General features: G+C 44.4%; 1 protein-coding gene across 5 annotated transcripts in view; it reads right to left on the bottom strand.

Annotated features, from left to right (window-relative positions):
* ITGA7 (integrin subunit alpha 7) overlaps positions 1 to 23,815 on the bottom strand; it is a 281,940-nt gene that overhangs the window by 78,418 nt on the left and 179,707 nt on the right. For all 5 annotated transcript variants that reach the window (XM_078689173.1, XM_078689172.1, XM_078689175.1 and 2 more), the window contains 7 exons: positions 22,953 to 23,163; positions 19,630 to 19,823; positions 17,258 to 17,346; positions 13,944 to 14,071; positions 13,108 to 13,203; positions 8,822 to 8,883; positions 4,286 to 4,455 (listed from right to left, as the gene is read on the bottom strand). In XM_078689173.1, the coding sequence (XP_078545299.1) occupies positions 4,286 to 4,455; positions 8,822 to 8,883; positions 13,108 to 13,203; positions 13,944 to 14,071; positions 17,258 to 17,346; positions 19,630 to 19,823; positions 22,953 to 23,163 (950 nt within the window). The remainder of the gene's footprint in view (positions 1 to 4,285; positions 4,456 to 8,821; positions 8,884 to 13,107; positions 13,204 to 13,943; positions 14,072 to 17,257; positions 17,347 to 19,629; positions 19,824 to 22,952; positions 23,164 to 23,815) is intronic.

Here is a 23,815-nt window from a genome sequence, read left to right on the forward strand (position 1 = left end):
TTAAGAATGTTGTCTGCCTTTGACATCATCAATTATTTAATTCTCCTCTCCAGACTGGTGGAAGCTGGGTTCACTGGCATCATACAGGAACGGCTGAAATAATTCTTGAGTGGCAGGACCAAATCAGTAATCTAGCCATTATTTAACTCGGATCACTGACATAATATCGAATACACAAATATAGAATTACCAAAATATCAAAGAAAAAATATAGAATGCAAAAATATCGAATTCCTTTCTACAAACAGGTAAATACAAAAATATTGAATCAAATAAATAGTTTTAAAAAATATAGTTAGTCAAAATATCGATTTTTAAAAAAATGTTTTAAAAGTAATTTAAAATTAATGAAATAATAAATATAACATTTACTATTACCACTCCAGTGAGTGCAACAGTAGGGAAAGCATTGGATAGCGCAGGGGTAAAAATTACTATTCCCACTCCAGAGAGTGCAACAGTAGGGAAAGCGTTGGATAGCGTAGGGGTAAAAATTACTATTCTCACTCCAGAGAGTGCAACAGTAGGGAAAGCGTTGGATAGCGTAAGGGTAAAAATTACTATTCCCACTCCAGAGAGTGCAACAGTAGGGAAAGCGTTGGATAGCGTAGGGGTAAAAATTACTATTCGATATTAAATTACTTACCTTCAATTCGATATTTTTCACCACTATATGCTGTCCATTCGATATTTTGTCCATTCTATATTTTGACTTCGATATTTTGGTAATTCTATATTTTGAATTCGATATTTTGTCTTGTTACCATTTAACTCACCTCATATGATCAGCTGTTGTGTTCCTGAGAGGTCAATATAGTCTTCATTTTTTAACATCTAAATGTGGTCATAGCTAACCAGCTCCATTGTGGCATGTTCCAGTTTGACATATACGCTGTTAACACTTGGCTGACCTTTGGCGTCTCTTAACCAACCAGAGCTGAGGAACGGATATCTGCGTCATCCACTGTGACTGTTTGTTTATCACTTTTCGGTAAATGTTAGTTGACTTTTTACAAGTTAGCCTGGCCAAGACATTGATCCTTATCACCAGGAATGGCACCTCTAGATGGAACCTGGCACCTTGGGTCGGAAGCAATGGGCTCTGCACCGGAGTCTTCAAAGAATGTACGTATCCTTGGCCTACTAACGGATGCAGAATTATTGCTGGCTACTTAGGTAGCCAACATCTTCCCCAGTCACTTGCTGCAAATAAAACAAAGTAAGCACTGCTCCTCCTCCACTTCTGCTGATAAATACTCAGGTCCCCCTGTGAAGCTTCTGGATGTGCTACAAGTAGTGCAGAATGCTGTGGACAAGCATGGCTACTTACCAGAATTTCAATCCTTCACCATGTCAGTCCTATTCTCCCCTCCATTCAGTAATATCCAGGGTGTGCCGGGGTGCTCCTTAAATCCGTGGTCACTTTCCAAAGTACAATTTATCAGACAGCTGCTGTAAATTCAGGATCTGATTTCAGATGGCACAGACTACAAAGCAAACTGTATCCAACCCATCTCTCCATTATGGAAGTCCCCAAAGCTAGAACAGCCCCTTTAGACAGCGCGTTTCTAGTTGCAGCTGCTGAGGTACCGAATGCACTTCTCCTGACTGCGCATGGAGTCCTGTTTGTTGGGATTTTGAAAAGGCCAGAAAAGCTGAATATTACATCAGTAAACCATGCTTCTTCTGCTTTTTAATCTTCCATTTTCTTTTTAGTTGTTGTATTAAGTAGTCAGAATCTCTGGCCTCCTCTGCTGTTTTATTTCCCTGGCCTTTCTCTAGGTGTGTGTTATTATACAGCTTTCAGAAGCTTTTGCATAGGCTGTGATCCTCAGATAAAATGAATATATCATAACACACAAAAGAGCTCAAATTAATTTTCCTAATTTTTAATGTGGATTTTGAAGCTGTTCTTCATCAGTAGAAAAAATCCCTAAATCCTATATGTCTGAAAAGATCTTAAAATACTACACACAACAGTCTACACGTTATACCATCATGTTATCAAGTCTCTTTTAAAGAGAATAAAGGCCTCAAGCCGGACTTGTTGGAACCTGACGCCTTAGTCTATAAGTCACTGATGGATGACAGAAGAAAAAGGAAAACCCCTCGAGTAGTAGGTCAGTCCCTTCAGACTTGAGCGGTCACTAAGACTTCGATTTTAACTCTTATGACCTGGGGAACTGAACAAGGAATTGCCAAACTATGAAATCAAATCAATAAGGAGCGCTTTTCTGGACACTTCATTTGACCAAAAGAAGAAGTGTTAATTCCAAGTATCCCAGTATGAATATGCTGAATGTCTTTAAGACAAAGCAATTGAAAAAGCTTTTGACTGACTAGACTTACTGGACTAAGGAGAGGAAGAAGAGAATTTGATGAGGTGTCAGGATGGCAACCTGTGGAAAGATGTGGACATCCACTTTAGGAACTGAGAAACGCACCCCAAAACACCTTAATCTAGCGTACACCCAATCAGTGAGTGAGCCAAGGAAGTTCCCTGGAGAACCCGTATTGATGAATCCCTGTAACTTCTAGGTCTCTAGGTGTTGAGGATCTTTGTACCGCTCGGAGTCCAGGAGATCATGCATTACGTGGCATGCATGGGCATGAATTAAGGGACGGTGGAGTCCAACCATGAAGAAACACCACTGTCCCATGGGTGCTATGCAGATGACTAGACTCATCTTTTGACCTTGGAACCTAGACAGTGATGACCTGAGGTCTGATGTCCCTTTGGGCATGAACGCTTCCCAACCCTCTGGATGGACTCAGCAGTATATGGGGCTCACTGTGGCCCAACTACTTTCAGCTTAGAGGTTTCAAGGGAGGAGTTTCAATAAGCTCAAAGCTCTCTCACTGCTAGCACACCTCAGATGAAGACCTGTATTGCCAGAGAGTCTTGCATTCCAGAGACATGACTGCTAAGGGCAATGAACCATCAAGAAAACCCTCTAATGTCGAAGCACTACAAACAATGAGCCGCCCCAAACATCAAGACACTCTCAACATTGAAATGCTAAAGGCCGACTGAGTCGAATGGAATGTGCCTTTTGAAGGGAGAAACCCGGGTAGATCAAGGGCAGCACATCACAGACCGAGGTAGAGGCAGTTCTCCTTCCTGTCATTTGAAGCTCTAGCCCCGTTCTAGGACAGGAAAATCCCACATAAAAGCCCACAATAGCTGCCTATAACTTAGCATTAGCTTCCAAGCAAGTGATTTCTGAAAAATTTAGAAAACCTCTCACAGAGAGGCTAGCAAAATAAACCCTCTTTTCCACTGTTTCGCCACAAGAGGAAACACAGTCAAAAATGCCTCTACCGGCTCCATGAACAAGTGACAGGATAATGCACCGCGAAAAATGTGTTTAAAAGAAGCATCAAATCTAGAAAAAACAATGATTTGAATAAAGTAAAAAATATAGAGTAAAGTGGAAACTGCTTCAAGAGGCAACATTTTCGAAGACATTTAGATGAAAAGGACAACTGTGTGTGGTCTTTACTCCCAAAAGTTGAAGAATAAACTGCAGCAAAGTCTGCTGAGTTTAAGCAACAGTGTCCCCTTCCTCTTTGATGAATGCCACTGGCCATCTAAAACAGTTCAACCATTTTCATTTCTAGGAAAAGAACTGCAAAACCTCATCAGTTTGATTTCCTGCTATATTATCAAAAGGACTGCAAATATTATCTTTAGCCTTCATGCAGCCGAAAGACAAAGAACAGAGGAAACAATAAAGCCAACTGGCAGTCTGGTATGTGCAGTATATACACAATCGTTTGGCTGTTTGTCTTTGAGTGACGAGCGAGCACAAACTAAGTATCAGCTACCTCAGAAACCCGCAGTAGGGACTGGGGATGATTCACATGAATAGTATCAGCTCAAAGAGCAAAACATAAAATGTGCCAAAGGTTTAAAGAGCTTGTAATTACCTTGATAATATTTCATCTACGACTGCACACCCCAGACCCAACCTGGCTCAATTGGATCTCAACATCTTGCAAGCTGCCACTTCCGAATTTGTAATACCTCAGCTTTTAATCAAGGTGTTGTACTCGTGAACCAATTACTCAAAATAAAGAGCCGTGCAATGAAAACTAAATCAAATATTGCCCCCATCATATCATGCAAAAACAGTACCATCCATTTCCAGAAATCGTGAGTAGTAAGAAGAGGAGAGAATCAGACTGCGTGTTATTAATGCGCATCAATTAGCGAGCAGGTAGGACATGATCTTTTGCTATTCCTTATGGGACATTTTGAAGAGTCCTGGGCTGTGCTGTTTACCTTTAGTTGGAACGTGGCCATCACACAGGAACGCACTCCTTGACGTGGAAGGGTCACCTCATTTGAATATTGATGTTCTTGGTCTGTGGCCCTTCGATCCAGAAAAGATAATCGCGGCGCCTTACCCAGGTTCTGCCTCTCAGTGTCAGCATCAAACATATATCTTAGAGCTGGTGGAGAGAAAAGAGCCATCAAAAGCAGGACAGACATGTACCAGAGCAAAGCAAAGAACAAAAGTCATAGAAAGGAAAATGTGATCCACTATGAAAGCCACACCCTTTTTACTAAGAGGAAAGTTAGTTACCTGTAACAATAGTATTCCTTCATCTGTACATTTTTTAAAATTTACAACCTTAAATACTTGCTCAGGTAATAAACAAAGTGTTCCACGTTTGAGTGCAAAGGTCATTAATGGGCTCAGGGCTATTTATTTAGTCGGGGAGCCTAACACTCAAGACCACACTAACATTTCCATCAGAATAGGGTTCAAGTCTATCCTGATGGCCTGGACCACAGAACATCAAGGGAGTCCAAGACTAGATTTTAAGCACTTTCTAAACAACAATTGAAACTGAGCAAGCCCTGTTATTTCACTCCCATAAAGTGCTGCTGGGTGGGAGGGGTAGACTGCTGGCTGGTGCACAGAAAGGAAGGAATTTATAGCTCCGTCTGGGTCTACTGCGGTGCTGAAAACAACAGACTCCAACATTCCTGGCCAGCCGCGTCGGTGTGGACCAGCGTCAGTGTCAGCAGATTCGTAAACATTACCTTTGGTTCCCGTCGACCGCATCTGTATGGGCTGGTCATGGTGCCCTCAAATCGCGTGCAGGCAGTGGCTCAGTGACGGTCGTCCTGCGGCATTGGTAAGACCAGGGCTGCTGTGGGCAGTGCTCGTTACGGTGTTGACAGGTCACGGCTCAAGAGACAGTGACGGTTGATGGGAGCTGGCATCGGTCAGCCCAGAATGCAGTGCATCATGTGACTTACAAGTGGTGCCCCAATCCAAGGGTCAGACAGGTGGGTTGAGTTCAGCAGGCAGCATCATTGTCAGTGAGACCAGGGTGGCGGAATGGAGTGAAGCGAGGCGGTGCTGAGTACCGTGCCCACAGGCCATGATGCAAGCAGTGGCTCCTTGGTGATCGTCGTTGTCAGTGAGACAATGGTTGCGGTGCGAAGTGTGGCGGTGCCTTCTGCGGTGCCTTCAGGACCTGGAGCCAAAAGCGGTGTCATGGATGGTGTGGGCTGCTTTCCCCCTCTGTGGCAACTGAAACTCACGGGTCCAGAGTCGGTACCCAGAAGTAAGTGAAGTCTTTGCTGTCCCTGACACTTCGTGAACAGGAGGCAAGCTGTATTTCAAGCCCTTGGAGATACTCAGCAACAAGTGAAGAAAGTTCAGTCCGGTCCTTTCACTGCCCAAGGCAGAAGCAGCGACTGCAGGCCAACCCAGCAAGGCAACAAAACAGCAACAGGGCAGTACTCCTCATGGCAGCTCTTCCAGCTCTTCTCCTTGGCAGGTTCCTTGATCCCAGCAAGTTCTAATGTTCTGGGGTTTGGGCTCCAATATTTATGATCAGCTTCCCTTTGTTCTATTGGGCAGAGAGTGTCTTTGCTCAGTCCAAACCAATGTGGTCCTCTCTGGTCCAGCTTCCTGGCTGGAGGTGGAGACAACATTCTCCGAATCAGACCAGGCACCTTCAGGTGCAAGGAAATCTTCTCCCACTACTCTAAATGAAGCCGAGGTCTATGAAGCTCAGCCCTGACTCATTCAGGAAAGGCAGGACACACCTTGACCCCCCCAAGTGGCTGTTTGATGAGAATGCACATCCCCAACCCATGTCACTCCAAAGCCAGACAGTCAATCCATAACCCAGCAGAGTCACACAGGATGGCTAAGCAAGAAAATACCACTTTCTAAAAGTGGTATTTTCAAACACAGAACATAAAAATCATCTTTACCAAAAGATGCATTTCTACATTCTGAGTTCAGGCATACTAAACTCCATTTCTCCATCTTGTCCCAATGGGAAGATATACTTGTAAAATGTTTCCCAGTACTTCCAATTCTATCCTACGGAACAGATAGCCTTCCAATAGTGAAAAACGAAGTATACTGTATCTCACAATCAGGACATGTCACCCACACCAGTGCATGTCCTCCTTTTCAAATACACTCCACCCTGCCCATAGGGGTACATTGGGCCTACTTTAGAGGTGACTCACATGCAATAAGAGGGATGGTTTGGGCTTGACAAGTGGATGCACTTGCCAAGTTGACATGCCAGTAAAAACTGCATGCAGACACTGCAGTGGCAGGTCTAAGAACCCTTTGAAAGGCTGTTTGTGTGGGTGGCACGATCAGTGCTGCAAGCCCACCAGCAGCATTTGCCTTACAGGCCCTGGCACCCATAGTGCGCTTTACTAGGGACTTACCAGTAAATCAAATATGCCAATTATGGAAACAGTAATCCATAATACAATTTACAATAGAAGCACTTGCACTTTAGAACTGGACAGCAGTGAGAAAGTGTGCAGAAACACTGAGCCAGCAACAACATAGGCAAAACCAGAAGTTCAGAAAGCAAAAAGACAGGGGAAACATGCCAAAAGATGCCAGGTCTAACATATTGTATTTTTCCCTTATATGAATGTTTTTGCTCCTCTATCTGTATACCTGTAAAGTGATGTGATACCCACAAGAGTCATGTTTGTGCCATATAAAACTATCAAAATAAAATTAAAATAAATTAGACTTTTAAGGCCATCTGGGGGATAGAGGAGAAATCCCACAAATGCTGATGGTTCTTTGACTCCTTTTTTTCCATGATGAAAGCTGTATATCTGCCTAGCCTTCGGCTCAGTCTCTCTGACTCAAAACCAATGTTATAGGATAGCTAGTGAGCTATGGCCATAGACAGAAGCTTATTGCACATTACTCTCTAACTTTTTTCTAAAATTGTTATGAAAATCTGCTTTGGAGAATGCACGTTTGATGGAGCCAGTGCGCATTCAAGGAGGGCCGCAACATTGCCCTCTTTGTTTAGCATCGCTGCAAATGATATAGATAAGGGTGCCTGGCAGAGATTAGAAACTATGGGGTCTGTTGGGATGGCGGGCGGATGGCCACTGCCGGACCGGCGGCGGCCATCTGCCCGCGATCAAAACCTGGAAAACCGCCGGTCCGATTAGCATCGCGGTTGTGACCGCGGCGGTGTGATTTACTGCCCGCCACTTTTCCACCGGTTGCAGTCTGCGTCCGCCCGCTTGCCTGGCGGGCGGAGCTGGACCGCTACAATTGTGGTGGATCAGGGCCAAGCACCGCCGGCACAATTATGATGCCGGTGCTAGCCAGCCTTTCCGCTGCGGTGGAACCGCCATGAAAAGGGACGCGGAGAATGTCTCTGGGGGCCCATTGCGGGCCCCCAATGTGTTGGGGGTGTGTGGCTGCACTGGGGGGGGGGGGTACCATGTCCCTGTACCAGGGGGCAGGCCCTGTGGAGTGCCTGTCACCCAATGCAGGGAGATGCAGGGCATGCTCCTTTTCCCATCGCGGCGGTGCTGCTGGCAGCAGCGACCGCCGCAATGTTAATCAACAGAATCCGACCATTCACGTTGTTTTGTACTAAAGATGTATTTATTGCTTCTAAAAAATATTTATTAAAGGTATTTATATAGCGAAGCTCCAGCCAGATGTGCAGTGAAGTGTTTCGCACTTAATAAAGTAAGGGTAACAATTCCAACAAGACTGATAGAAAGTATGAAGTCGGAGAGTGACGGAAGGTTGGAGAAATAATTTAGCCTGTATGGTAAATTTTAAACAGATAAATCTTTAAGTAAGTTGACAATTGCTATACAGCATTGGGGAACTCCTTCCTGCTTCCACAAATGAATGAATTGCATAGGGTAACTGTGGAGTATGCATCAGAACAATTTGCTTCCATAAGCATACAAGTATTGGTGCTTGGTCTTGGCTACCTGAGGTAGCTCTCAGTCTACAAGTGAACTAGGCAGGTGTGAATACCCTCACAATAAATAAACACAGACAAGTCTGGTTATTCTTAAATTACTGTGAAATTGAAAATGAAAACCAGATGCACCTGCAAGTGAACTTTAAGAAGTCACTAGGGAGAACTGATTAGGTAATTCAGAATGGGGGTGCCTATCGTTGCTCCACAATGGGTTGGATTTATCACAACTTCTCACAATATTCACATTAAATTAATGTGCATAATGTGAATCTGAATGAGAATATCTTCCATTGTCAGGACTTATCCTGAAACTCTGACTTGCCTCTGGCCTTCATAGATGATTTAGTTCAATGAGAAATAAGATCAATCCGCCCTCCAATATCTTCATTTTGTTTATTGTTTATCTATCTATTGATGTTCCACTAGTTCTACCGAGTTCTTAAGCAAGCAAATGAATGTTTAACAAGTTTCATTCCCATTAGTGAACTACAAAGACCTTTTCATGCATTCACCTAATGCTGAAGAACATGTCAACAAAAAGCGAGGCAGATGTACATGGCTTAATACTCACTGATGACGGGGTTGTAGTTGTCAGGGGTCGCTGTGTAGCTGAAGCAAGCTTTCAGGTCCACACTGCACATGAGGAGGAACAGAGAAAAGAGGCATGAGGAACAAGAAAATGAAATGCATGTGAACCATGCGTCTGATAATGGTAATAAAACATGTTAAATGAAGGATTGGCAAACAGAAATAGACTTTGACAGATGGAAAGAGGTGAAGAAAGCATGGGAAATACGAGTAATGGTTGAAATTGGTACAAAGACAGGCAAGAGGGGACAGCAGAGAAGGCAGAATAAATATCTGAGACTAGCAATTTCTGAATTGTGTGTTCAAGACTCCAGTCCTCATATTCCTCGGACATACAGCTTCGTTGGTAGACAAAAAGAGAACATGTACAATAGCATCAAAATGAGCCTAGTGTTGGTGCATGGCCCCCACCTCCAGAATGGAACTTTCAGAGCCAATGGGGAGAGTCTTTGTGCAGAAAAGGAGCGTATGGCTAATATTTCAAGAGTTGCAATAAAAAAACAACTGTTTTATATTCTTATAACTAGCCTCCCTTTCTTCTTAAACAGAAAATCATTGCCAGACAGCAGCAGAGAATATGTTTTAGGGTGAGGACAGAAGACATAAGGTGTGGTTTAACTGGTTATGAACCTGATCATGATTGTCTCTAAGCCATAGTAACATAGGTAGATTCACAATGTATCTAAAGAACAAGTTACTTGCCTTCAGTAATGCCTTATCTGGTAGAGACTCTATCTAGCCGCAGATTCCTTACCTTCGAATAAGGTGTCAGACTAGATCCGGAACATTTTCGAGCAGTCTCCCTGCATGCCAGTAGGTGGCGTTGTTGGCTTTGCGACCGTCGGCGTCATCTGTGCCGAAAGTGATGTGTGCAGTATTTATATAGGTGCCACCTCGGCATGTTGACGTCAGTTACTTTCTCGACTTTTTACACCAGATCGCGGAACCATGATTAGCACTTACCACTGGTGTGATGAACTAAGGCCCTTGAAAGGGTATTCCCAACACCAAAATTGTTTTGCCGAGTGTGGAGGATGGGAAGTTGGTAAGGAATCTGCAGCTAAATACAGTAATCCAGAAAAGGCATTACTGAAGGTAAATAACGTGTTCATCTGATGGAGACTTCAAGCTACAGATTCCTTTCCTTAGAATAGATACCCAAGAAATACCTCCCTGGAGGTGGGACTGTGAAACAAATTAGATAAGAAAATCCTGCAGACCTGAAGGGGGGGAAGTGCCTGTGACTGTCCAAGCTGTAATGTTTGGTTAACGTTGCAGTGAGGCCCACATCGCTGCCTGGCAGATGTCAAGGATGGGCACGCCGTGCGCTAACACAGTGGTTGCAGCCTTTGCTCTTAACACACAGGAAAATCAATCGCAAAATGGTTATTTTGCACTGCCTGTTTTTTCTCCCACATATGGTAGAATGACAATGCTGTTTTTAGGTCCAGATGGCGGAGTCTCTCCTCCTCTTTGAAGGGATGAGGTGGAGCAAAGAAAGTAGGCAGGGGATTTTCTGGCCTACATGGAATGGAGTCACAAATTTCAGAAGGAAGCAGGCATGTGTCCAGAGAACAAGTTTGTCTGGATAGAAGTATATGTAAGGAGGATGTGCAGATAGTGCCTGTAGTTTACTGACCATCCTGGCCGATGTTATGGCCACTAAGAAGGACTGTTTCAAAGTCAAGAGCCTAAGAAGGCAACTGTGGAGCGGCTTGAATGGTGTACATATGAGAGAAGTGAGGACCAAGCTGTGGTCCACTGAGGCATTATGAAAGGCATAGGGGGAAACATATGCTGCAGGTATTTAAGCAACCTAGCCACTATGGGTGACTTAAAGAGAGAGGGTTTGTCATGCTATCGCAAAAATGCTGAGATGGCAGTAAGGTAACCCTTAACTGTGCCCAGAGCAGAGCCCTGCTGGGCCAGGGATAATGCAAATAATATTACTTGCGATAAAGAAGGGGTTGTTAATGTTGTGTGAAGCACACCATGAAAACAAACTTACCCCAGTGGCTGGGGTATACTGACTTGGTGGAGGGACGCTGGGCTGCCAGAATAACATTACAGACTTTGGGAGGAAGGTCGAAAGCTGTCAACTGTTGCTGCTCGTTATCCATGCATGAAGGCGGAGAGTGTGCAAATCCGGGTGCAAAACTCTCTCCTGTTGCTGAAACAGGAGATCCTCTCAAAGAGGCAGCCTGATTGGAGGACCGATGGCCATGCTCAACAGCTCAGGATACCAGACTCTCTATGCCCTATCCGGAGCCACAAGAAAGACTTGAGTCTGGTCATTCCTGATCTTCTTAAGAACTCTGGGCAGGAGCGGTATTGGCAGAAAGGCGTACAGGAGGCCAGAGCTCCACCCGAGATAAAGTGTCTACAAGCAAGATTCAAAAAGAATTAATCATTTAGGCCATTTTCCAGAGTCTCTTGGAAATTTTCTGAAGAGGACCCTCAGCCACACTGTCACGGCAATGGTATATCTTGGGTTTCTGCGTATTTGATTAAGTGGGATGAATCATCATAGGGTCTTGGCACCTGACTGTCCCATTCTCCAGGTGTTCATCATCCTCCACCAGGAGGGAGACTGTCTGGTGTGCGACAGTCGTGAGTGGAAAGAGTGTTGGAATAATACAAAATTATAAAAAATATCTTCTCTCCTGTGAAGTTTGCTTTTATTTTTACTGGGGAGGGATAAGGTTAAAAAAAAGGCAATGTTTAATTGGATAATTATAGGTCCAAAGCACCTGGTGAGTGGTCGTCGACATGTTTCAGCATGTGTCAACCAAAAGGGTCAGATGACTTTGTTCAGGACCAAAGGATCCAGTCGTCTCAAATGATGAGGGGCTTTGTATGTGCTATGTAGGGTTAGTGGATTCAATCACCCTATTAGGGCAACAGGTTGCATTTAATGCCTGTTATGAACATATGGTAATAGGCCTTAATTTGGTCTATTGCTGGAATCTGTTCAGGCGTTTCAGTTCCATGAGGCCGGCACTGCGGCTTGTAATCCTGCCATGTGGGATATCCACTTAGCATGCGGGTGACGCCATATGGAGCCGAATGACGCCATCTATTGGTATGCAGGGATACTGCTCAAAACATTTCCTGATCCAGACTGACAACCAGGAATTATTCTAAGGTAAGGAATTTGCAGCTAGAAGTCTCTATCAGATGGCTTGAATATTCCACTCTAGCAAGATAGTCACTGGCCAACACATGAACCAAAGGTAATGAAACTTGTGCCACTTATTTGATTCAGTGTCATGGGGAAGAAGTCAAATTATGCTATGTCATCTCTGGAGGTTAATGCAAGAGAATTTGTTCTTTAACTAATCGCAAAGCTGCCCTGGCATAAAACTATGAAGGCATCTCAGTATTGCATATGGGAATATGGCCTTAACCATTGACTCTGGAATACGAAATTGAAACATCTTGTGATTTTACTTGGAATAGAGCCAAAAGGGTTGCTCCTAGAAGACTATCTACAGCTCAACAGTTCCTTTTGTGATTATGTATGAGAATCAGATGAGGACTAGGAACGTCAGGTCAGTGAAGGAGGAAGTGAAGGAATAGAAAGCTGTAGATGCTTTTAGTTTTTACTGAACCCTTTAGGGATCTCTTTAACAAGGAGATATTTCCAGAAATGCAGGTGAAGTCTAGAGCCCTTCTCAAGAAGGAGACACAGATTCTTTAGGTGCGAGACTCTAGGCACTGCGGGTGGGATATGTTTGGATTAGGTTTAGAGAAATAGAACCACTCGTTTTTAAATCCTTTTTTCTCCAGCATTAAAGGGAGCTAGGAACTTCTGGTGAGAAAGCAAGCAACATGGAAGAAAATCTCTCTTTAGGAAAAAAAAAAAGTAACACGTGCTGCAGTTTGTGTGTGGTGATGACAGAAGGCTATGTTGTATGACCAAAAGTACCTGTGGGTAAAGGGCCTGTGCAGAGGGCAAGGCGTCAAATGTACCTGAGGCTCATTTTTATGCAAGGTCAGGCACTAGTTTACTATCAATCAAGGAGAGTTATTACCCATATGTTTGGATTGGAAGGAAAGCTGGAAGTAAAAAGAAAAGAAGTAGTCGCTAGAACAAAGGTATCTTCTGGCCACAATTCAAGGGCAAGTACAGAAGATGGAAAGGCAGGCAAGATATAGATAGCATGAGAAAAAAAGAAGAGTGTCACAGGAAGGTTAGATGGGGTAACAAGACTAAAGAAACAAAGAAATGGAACATATAGCTCATTGTACATGTTGAGCATCTCTTACCAAGACCCCTGCGAGTGGCGGCAGCTCTTATGCTCCAGGTCAATGCTGTGCGGGATTATGCTCACATTCTTAAACAGATGAAGGACAGGACGTGACCTGGACAGGAAAGGAAAACAAAAGGAAACTGCTGCAAACCTCTAGGCAGAAGTTTGGTGAAGTAAGACTGAGTGATAGATTGGACCAGTTTGGGACTGTGACTCTGGATGGCTTAATTCCATTGGCAGCAGGACTGCCATTAAAGGCAAAGGAAGCAGAGCGAAAGGTTGGAAGATTATGATAGTGTTGGGAGTAGAACTACAGGTTGATGGCCTTGGTGAGAAATTTCAAGGTTGGAGGTAATATGTTAGTGTTGGGAAGAGTACTAAAGGAGACCTTTAGCAGTATGGTGGTGTTGGGAGCAGTAGTGGTGAAGTTCAGCCCTGGAACAGGCCATGGAACTGATGAAGGGTAATGCAACAGTCTATGAAGCTAGATGACCATGGAAGTATGATTTGAGATCAGAGGGTAGGCAATAGTGATAGATTAGAATTAAAGGATGATGGCCACAGGAGGAGGCCTTGAACCTGGAAGGTGGTCAAGTACTTCCGGAACAGTAATATCAGTTGACCAAGCTGGAAGCAGGTCTTGGAACTAGAGAGTAGAAAAACAGCAATCGAAGCAGTATAAAAGGATGCCTGCCCTCAGATCAGGCCAGGTGGATGAAATATTGTGAGGAAGGAGAATTAAAGGATGGCAGTCCTGGAAGAATGTTTGATGGTACAATAGTTTTGGGAGCACTGGCAGGGCACCTCTAGGCTGGTTAATGTCAGAAAGATATTTGGATTCAGATCACTCACCTGTAAAGTACCACAGTGTCTGATAGAGAACCAACAAGGAGATCCGGGTATGTGTTGCCATCAATGTCCAGGCCTCCAGAGATCGAGTACCCAAAAGTCTTGACCCCAACACTAACGCCATCCAAAACCTGTACCAGGGATTCAAAGAAGGACTGAGGTTGCATGTCTCAGAGAAAAGAAAGGTCAAAGCACTATAATATCCTCCACTTTTAATCCTTGCAGATATTACTTCCTGTCACTATAATACCCACCCTATTCACTCCTTTTTCCTTCCTCCATAATTATCTGTCCATACCAAAGTCAAAAAGTAAATGTTATCTTTTCAATTCAGAAACTAGGCCTGGCTGACAGTTTCAGAAGAAATACTGTTACTATTCTCAATGTAGAAGATGTTCCATTGCTCTCCCTTGAAAAATACCTTTGTCTACTACTGTTTACTGCATTGTGTAGGCTGCCGTATGACAACTCTAGCTCTGTCGCTTGACCTATCTGGCTAGAGTGCGCAAATTACTTTTTGCCAGTTTGGGCTAGCCTGGTCTACACTGCTTGCCTTGAGAAGCCAACCGAAGTCCTGGTGTCTCTCTCTGACCCCAATCTGGCCCTGGGAGCCTTTTTTACAGAATTGGATCGCTTTGTGCATGTGTTGGGCTTTCAGGTCAGTGTGGAAAAGTCGGTTGCTCTCAATCTCTCGCTGTCACCATCAACTCTGGCGCACATTCATTCCGTGCACCCTCTCCAATGGGCAGACGAGATTGTCCCCTATCTGGGCATTCAGCTGGCACCCACGCTGTCAGCGGTAGTCTCTACCACCTACACCAAGCTGCTGACTCAGATCCGGAAGCAGCTGCGGCGGTGGAAATTCTTTCCGGTCTCTTGGCTGGGGAGAGTGGCTGCCACCAAAATGATGATTCTCCCCCAAATACTATATATTTGCCAGACCCTACCCTTGACACCGCCTACGGGGTGGATTAAGCAGGTCCAATCGGAGCTGTCACAGTTCATCTGGCGGGCTGCAGACCCCGGTTGAAGGAACCCATTACAATGTTGCCCCCCGAGGAGAGGGGTTTGGGGGTTCCTGACCTTCAGCTGTATTTCTGGGCAGTGCTCCTTCGCCATTTGATCGAATGGAGTTGATCTGAGTCTGAGAAGCACTGGTTGTTTCAGGATCAAGCGGTGGCGGCCACACCACTACAGAAGATCCCCTTCCTGCATAAGACCCATAGGCCTCCCAATCTTTATGCCTCTCCTATCACCAGGACGATCCTGGAAGCCTGAGACCAGACTAGCCAGAAGCACAATTTGACCACTTTCCTGTCTCCTCTCACTCCACTCTTCGACAATCCCGATTTCCAACCGGGGATGGGGGACGTTGCATTTGCGAGTTGGCGTACCACAGACTGCCGATCCTTGGGGCACCTGTTCTACATAGAGGGGATTCTCCCTTTTTCACAGAGCCGTGCTATGTATGGGATCCCTGAATCTGAAATATTTCATTACCCACAGCTATGCCACTAGGCCCTCCATCCACTTGTAAGACCACCAGCACACCGTTACCTCACACCCTACAAAAAATGGCTACTAACGCGCACATCAGATAAAAAGCTTACTTCAGATGTGTACAAGATGTTGCTTGCTAGACATACACACATACACAATGCCAGCCAAGTGCGCTTGGAGCAGGATCTGGGTCGTGCCCTCAGTCATAAAGAATGAGATGGGGTGTACTATAGAGCCCGTCACTCAGCACGAAACATGGGGGTGACCGAGACTCTGACAAAAGTGACCACATACCGGAACTATATGTCCGACCGTATACTCAAGATGGAACCCCCACAAAGTGCGGACTGTTGGCAGGGTGGTGGAAGGCGTGGCACGCTGTTGCATCTTTTGTGGGACTGCGAACATCTACATACCTAATGAACACAGGTCCGAAATAGATCAACACCTCGACACCCAACTCCTGTGATTCTCAAGCTATGTTCTTCTGGGCCTCCCGAACCCTCTCACATACCCGCTCAGATCAAGACGGGGTCGTCAGATTGCAATAGCTCTGGGTTCTGCCATATATAAAACATGCTACTCCCCTGGCGGACCACTCAAACTCCCACATTCACGGGTTGGTTGCTTGTGGCAGGTCTAAGGACCTCTCGCTCGTGGGGAAGGGCTCCACATTTGTCAATCTTTGGCAACCATTCCTCACTCTGTTGGCTTCTGAGTTCCGGGAGCTCACATGTCCAATATACCTTCGCTTGCTGCGCCTTTCAGCTCTCCCAGCGGTAGACTCTCAGGAAGCCCAGTCGGAAAGTGTAGCATAGACCTTTTTTACATTGATACTTCTGTCGGTAGACGAGGGCAGGGTTGGGGGGTGGGGCGAGAGGGTAGAATACGTTTCCTTTTTTTGGTTCCTGGTACTATGGCACTGTTGTTTCTCTCCGCTATAAGCACATCCTTAATGGGAAGAAAGACTCGCTCTAGAGAACACGTATGTACCGCATTGTTGGTTTTTGTTCACTATATGCAGAAAAAAGATTTTAACTTAAAGATTAAATCAGATGGAAAAGAGCTGTGCTCAATTTTTTTTGTTTGGCTTTAGGCTCTTCAATTGATTAATTTCCTGAGGATTCAAACCCGACGCAATGAGGTGCTGAGTTAAATCAAGTTTAATTGTCATCTTACACACTAGCAGCCTATGTTCTTCCATGGCTACCCCATTGCCTAAACCGCTATGCCCCTATGTCACCTTTTTTTGCCTTGCCCAGTTGCCTGGTGCATCCTTGTTTTTGTTCCCACTGCAGCTGATTATCCTTGCTCTTGATTCTCCAAGCCCTCTACCACTCTGCCCTTGATTCCTGAGCCTCTCTGTTCATGCCCACCCATGAATGTCACAACTTTTGCCCAACCTGTGCCTTCCATTACATACTGCTCCTATCCCTTCCTGCTGATGCCTTTCTGTGTCTTGTTGCCTATGGGCCCTGTGCACGTTTCTCTTCACCGCCCTCAACCGATGACCCTTTAAGCAATTCACTATATTGATTGCATTTTCTCCCATCCAGCTATCTTTCCTCACCCAGGAGGCAACTGATTCAGGGGACTCCTGCTTCTTCCTTCCTAAAGACACTCAACTTGGGGGTCGCTGGGGAATGCCAAGGCTTGTATAGTATGCCTCATCTAATGTAGGACGTACTAAGTGTCCTCCCATTCATTAAATCCTCTGAATCTAGTACTCTGCATCTTCACCTTGCGGCTCCACAGTGTCAGAGGCTCTGTTCCTACACACTGGTTTGGACCCAAGTCTTTAGGTTACTTCTAAGTACCTGTGCTGGTCTGGTGACAATTCCCAAGCTGCTGCCATGATAGATGTAAACTTTTCCCTCTCCATCAAATGGGGCACCAATAGCAATGTCTATGGAGAGAGAAAAATATAGGCAGGGTCATACCAAACAGACACCAACTGATCTTTACAAAGATGGATAACATAATGTAAGTAGACAATTACCCATTACTGTGCCAAGCGTGTACATCAACATTGAGAATTATTGAGGATACAGTGCACAAACAGTAAGTATCCTTTACACAGTAGACAACTTCCTCTTTCTCTCTATGTGGCCCGTAGAGGACACACAGATTGCCATCACTTAGGGAGGTAAGCAAGCCTGTCCAATATTAGAGTTAAAAAGACCAACGAATACACCAATTTCAAGTTTCCGCCCAGTGTCTCTAATCCTTACAATTTGTTAAAACAAAAGATAGATGCAGAACAATCAGTGCAGTCCAAGTCTTAAGAGAGCTTGGCGCTTCCTAAAATCAAACTCCTGTTCCTCTTTAGGACGCTCAGTACTTCAATCCTCCAGGATTTCTCATCACTGTCATGGTTTGCACACTTCTGGAACACTACAGCAAGGACTTCTTAAATCTCACCAGATTGCCACCATACCTATCTCATCTAGACAGCAACATCTGGAAATCTTAAAGCACTGTAACCTGAGATCATTCACTTCTACAAAAACCCAGACTGTGGGCGGCATGTGAATCATCATGCCACCACAGTTTGATCCCCTCTGCTGGAATACAGCTGTGTGGGTATCTCACACTCAGCTATCCTCCCCTTTCCTGGGACCCACCATAACTGTGTAGAAGTGTGGCCCACCACCTATGTTGCTACACTCTACCACAATTCATGTTACCGGGACACTTGTGATTCGCTACACAACCACTTCCCAACTAAGCCCAAGCATAAGGGCATGCTTAACTCCTAAACCTCATTTATCATGGTTGTATCTTTTGAGATCCAATCAAAGATGTAGCACGGATCCCCTCACTTCCACTATTTGCACTGCCTGCTCTCTTAGAGCCCAGTCGTGAAGTATTTGGGTGCTCTTCATACCACAGCCACTGATGTAATCTATAAACATTAGGTTATCCTTAAGATCAGGAGATACACTTTCTAGAACCCACATATCTGGGCATCCTAGCCAGCGTGAATACCACTTCTTCTCCAGCACTCTTTCAGTAGACCACCATCACTTCCTTACTTCATCCACAACAGACATCTTGTGCCTCAGTATCACCACTCCCAAGACTTCCTCTTCCTCCATCTAAAACATAAGGGGCAAGTTTTTCAGACATCCTCGGTTGCTCTTGCATATTCTCCCCCAAATAGAATTGAACAAGCAATGCATCTTAGACATCTTCTACAACAACAGTATCTATAATAATAATCCACATTTGTAAAGCGCACAATCACCCGTAAGGGTCTCTATGCGCTGGGGGCTGTCGGGAAGATTAAGCAAGCTATTGCCCAGAGTCACATGGTGCTGGGCTAATCTGCCACCGGTGCGAGGGATCGAACCGTGATCCCCAGATTACGGAGTCAGTCGCCCTAGCCGCGGCGCCACACCTCTTCCTCTATTCCTCCTTCCTCTATTCCTCCTTCAGAAGAATCACTTTCTCCTCTACTCAATGGCAATCAATAGGGTACATTAGGTGTCCTAAGCACTACAGCTCTATAATCTGCTGTACCGTAACTCATTCAGCAAGACAGCGGAGACTTCCTTGAAACAACTTCAGAAATCTACTTTAAAGGGGCCCAACCACCATGGCACTCTAGTCCTCAACGCTACTTCCTCAACCTACTCTAATGGAACCCAACCACCGTATATTGGATATTTTAGATTTTCTAAACACTGCCACGTAGTCTCCTGATCTAGAATCTAATCAGCAAGATTTCTGTCCAAAGTAATGCAGCTACAAACTGCACCTTGAAAATATCGAATGCTTAATTTGAGCCGGTGGTTGCTGGCGGGGCCCACCGGCACAAATTTTTTGAACCGGCTACTTATTTTCGCTGATCAGACATTTCCAGGGAGCAAGAGAGAGAAAAACAAACATAGGGGTCAGAAAGAGGAAGAGAAAGATTGAAAACCAGTCACAAAGAGAGAAAGGAGAAGGGGCTGTCTGGTTAGGGATCAAAGAGGACTAGGATAGATTGAAGAGTTCCCAGCCTTGGTATTCAGCTCACTAACGTGTATTAGTACCAGCTGTGACTTTGAGAGCACAACATTGGACACTGGCACTCATTCTTTCACAAATTAAGCACAAAAAATGCCCACACCACCACTATAGGATGAACTGTTTTTCCTGGCTGAAAGCCAATAACCAGGCCTCCCAGAGCCCTGCGAGTGTTCACCTTTGAATCCATCTTGGTTGAGATCATCCACGCTGTTGACTGTTACCCCAAACATGGAGTCATAGGTCCCATTGAGTCGAATGGGCTTCACGGTGTTCCACTTCCCCGCCTGGTTGATGTAAACGTAGGCAGCACCCCCAATCTCTTCTCTGCGGTCAAAGAAAAATGGGGCTCCCACCACCAGATCTGTCCAACTGAAAGAGAAAAGATGGCAGAGAATCGGTGATCCAGGGGTTTGAGTGAATGAAATAAAAAATCAGAGAACAGCAAAGGCCTGCTAAGAGCTGCAGGTCCGCGGCACGGGGAAAGATGTGCGATTTCCCAGAAGTAAAGAAGTGGTTACAAATGATCTGTATTTACAGCTTGAATTGGACACATTCAGAAGTGTTAGGTGCTACTAACACCTAATGGTTGAAACAAATGCCATTGAAAAAAAGAGGAAAAGACACATTGCTGGCCGGTAATCACCCCAGATGTTACTGACTTACCAGCTACGTTACTCAGATTCTTTTCTCAGGTCACTAAGTCTAAAGAACACTGACATTTATCTTACTACCTCTGCCTTACGGTGCTTGTAGGGTGGCGCCCTGGGAACCTGTAAACAATATTAACTTGAAAACCTGCGTTCCAGTAATTTTGCAATTGGAGGTGTTCTTAAAAGAATCTGTGATCCTGGTGCATTGTGTCATCAGTAGTGCTTTGTGAAACTATGTACAGAGTACCATTCGGCGACTGTGCAGATTTATAACTGTTGGCTAATACCTCCGACATGTAGTCTGCGTATACATTGGAAAGACCATTTTCTATACTGATTTAGTGATGATGCACGCTACAATCTACTGAGATAGGTTTCAATTTGATAGAACCTTATTATCCACCGGTCTAAAGACTAGCATGTTCTTGAGCTGGTGCTATCTCTGCTCTTCCTATATCCAAGGTGCTTAAAGTGTGGGAGTGGGAAGAGGACAGGAAAATCAATGAACTGGCTGGTGTGAAAAGAAGAGATGGCTTTAGGCAGAAAGGACAGATGTAACCTCCCAATTGCCTAATCACTAAGAAATACTGTGGAGATTTCATCAGGGGATAATCCTTCCAGTTCGCTTGTTCTATGAGCTGAAGCAATGACTATCATGTAAGCTATTTTTCAAAAAAGACAACACACATAGTTTTCAAATGCAGGCCTATCTGCTTAGACAATGTAGCATTAAGATACTAGAATGAAATGGCTGACAACATCTTTATTTTCTAACCCTACATTGAACTATACACACAATGTAAGTTAAAGGCTTACCAGGTTTATTACAATAGGTTGTTCTCAGTGTCAAAACCCCTAGCCATCGACAACATGCCAATAAATACAGAATAGGCTAACGTTTTGAGAGCAATGTACATCATCTCAGTCCGCAACATGGACAGACAGATCTTGCTGAGTAACAATATGTTTTGGTCTGCCTGGATTATATTGCACAAAGCCTAATGTAGATGCTTGATATTGACATCCATTGTTTATCATGCATGTTAACACAGTTAATTCAGATGAATATACAATTACCTTACTGCTAGCACCACTTGGAGCCTCTATCTCAATTTATATATGAGTTTGTATATGATGATTCCACCAAATGGTAACTGCTGTAGTCACGTGTTCACAGCAAACGTAACAATACCTGTTTGGATGTATACATTTCTCCTGAAGATTAGTTCTGCTTTCTCTACACATTTAGCACGTACTGCAACATTTTAGGAAGACTTGTAATTTCATGGGAGGACATCTACTCTATAGCAATGGGTGTTCAATGTTGTCAATTCAATAAGTTCGCGCTTGGTTCTGAAGAAGGCTCTATCAATCAACTGAAGAGTCGAAACCATCCCAGACAATTTGTGGGCCTTTTATTTTGTTTAAACTTTGTTAGAGAAATAACTGACTGAATGTAAGTAATGTTACAAAAATCTAGCTAGGAGCATACCTCTGTTCTATCTGCTCATTTTAAGATGCATTTCCTTCTGTCCTTCGCTCTGATACACAGAACCATTTCCAAGACCTTATGCCATTCTTGCTACCCCAGTCATCATGCTTTGAACACGATAATCAACAAAGAGTAGGAAAGAGTTAAAAATGCAACTCTCTAACAAACACTCCGTCGCAGTGCATTAACCGCCGCAAACCAGCTACCTATCCTATTGCTCATTTATGTTATGCTGGTCTTTGACAATTTACAGTGCCTTACTGCCTCTTGTCTAAGTTTAAGCTATAGAAATACCACACACATACATAAATACAAGGACTTAGATCTTTAGAATTTGTATGTAAAAATGTTTTGTCCTATACTAGTATTTATACTGCCTGACTAAAATTGAATTACTGTTTAAGAAATTAATTCTCCTGTTAAACTATTTCTGCAATATATAGGATCTAAGGCACCGTTAATTATTAGTTGGCAGCCCAGGTTACCATGACGCAGCGCTTGTGTGATAGGATGTATGAATACAACTCATAAGGCAGCCCCAAGGATGGTGCCAATTGTTTTACTATATCTTTGTTTTGTGACTGTTACAGTTAGCCATCTTTTTCAAGGACATTGCACACATCTTGAAAGAGAGTCTCTCCAGTTCGATCATCCCAACGCAATGCCTAGCTCAAAATAAAATCAACACAAAAACACACAACTGGTGAGAGTTATCCTTGATACCAACAGAAATTGGGTGGTTTCTGCAGGGTCAAAACGTTCCTGACACAAGGGCTGAAAACAAGATGCACAGACAGACTGCACATTATTCACAAGAGGAATATGTAGAAATTGGAGATTGGCATTGATGCCATGAAGTTTTTAATGTTTCTGCCAATCTCTTCAAGGTTGGATTACAGGCTCTCCCTATAAGGCCTGCCCAGACGATTTTTTTTGTTCTTCTAAAGTTTATTTCAGGTTCAACCACAAGATGGCGGGAAACAAAGAAGCTTCTGGAACTTATAACTATAATAAAAGAGAATAGAAACCACCGCAATGGAGTGCACACCGCTAGCCCCTCCTCCGGATCGCCCCTCGGGATTCTGGTACTTGTAGTTCAATAGTGGATCACCCAGGTGGGTGCAAGTCGGTACTTGTTGGACTGATGAATCTCTAAACTATGAATCTCCCAGGTGGGTGCAAGTCGGTACTTGTTGGACTGATGAATCTCTAAACTATGAATCTCTAAATCTATAATAAAAGAGAAGACCGACCATCCCAGTTTTGCATGACACAACACTTATAATCTCAGCAGATATATTTGCAACTGCAGCATTTCACAAAGCGGCGAGGTGTATGCACTAGTCCGGGACTCACCCATCACTGTTGAGGTCCACAGTGGCCACTGAGTATCCAAAGGATGATGCCACTTGGCTCTCTCCCCAAAGGGTGTACTCTGGCACCAGACGATTGGCGTTGTCCTTCTTCAGTATCACCACTGCGCCGGAGTGATTGGCCCGAGGGGCGCCAGCCACAAAACTCAGCTCATGTTTCCGGGTCATGCCTTTCCCTGAGTCAATGGAGAAACCTGTACAAATAAAGTAGGTGGGGACAGGTAGCAATCATTTGTTTGTTCATCGGAGGAGAGGGAGAAACGTCCACCAGTCAGCAAAGCTTAAGAAAGATTCACCAATATAATGCAAACAAGCACAGGAAACCACAATGGACAGACTAGAAGGAACTTCAAACCCCCAACTCCTGTCTCTCAGTGGGGAGACCTGACGTGGCTCATCCCTAATGGCTACTGATGTCCCCCAGTTTGCTCTTAGCCCCACCAATTGCATCATAATACATTGTAAGATCCCCTCTGACCCAAGAAAAAAACTCCAAGTTGAGCTACAGGTGGCTGCTGCTCCACCTTCCTACATGTGCTTCCCTGGGACCCTGCAAGGCAAATTACCAGTCCTCCTCCTACAACCCAGACAGAAAGGTGTGCCTAAAGTGGAAGGATCTGCTTGGTGGGGATGGGTGAATGGGTAAACCCAGGAGCCTAACTGTGTACCCTCAAGAAAAATGCAGGAGATTGTTTGACAACCACAAATAACCCAGGAACTTCCTATCCCAAGGGAGCATTTTGGGCTGGGGGAGGAACCTCGCCGCACTACGGTCTGAGGGCAAATAGGGACTTGCAGGAGTCCGTGAAAGAGGTGGCAAATTAAAGACTTTGGTTTACTGTCCCT

The sequence above is a fragment of the Lissotriton helveticus genome, chromosome 1_1 (assembly GCF_964261635.1).
Source record: "Lissotriton helveticus chromosome 1_1, aLisHel1.1, whole genome shotgun sequence".
NCBI classification, from domain to species: Eukaryota; Metazoa; Chordata; class Amphibia; order Caudata; family Salamandridae; genus Lissotriton; species Lissotriton helveticus.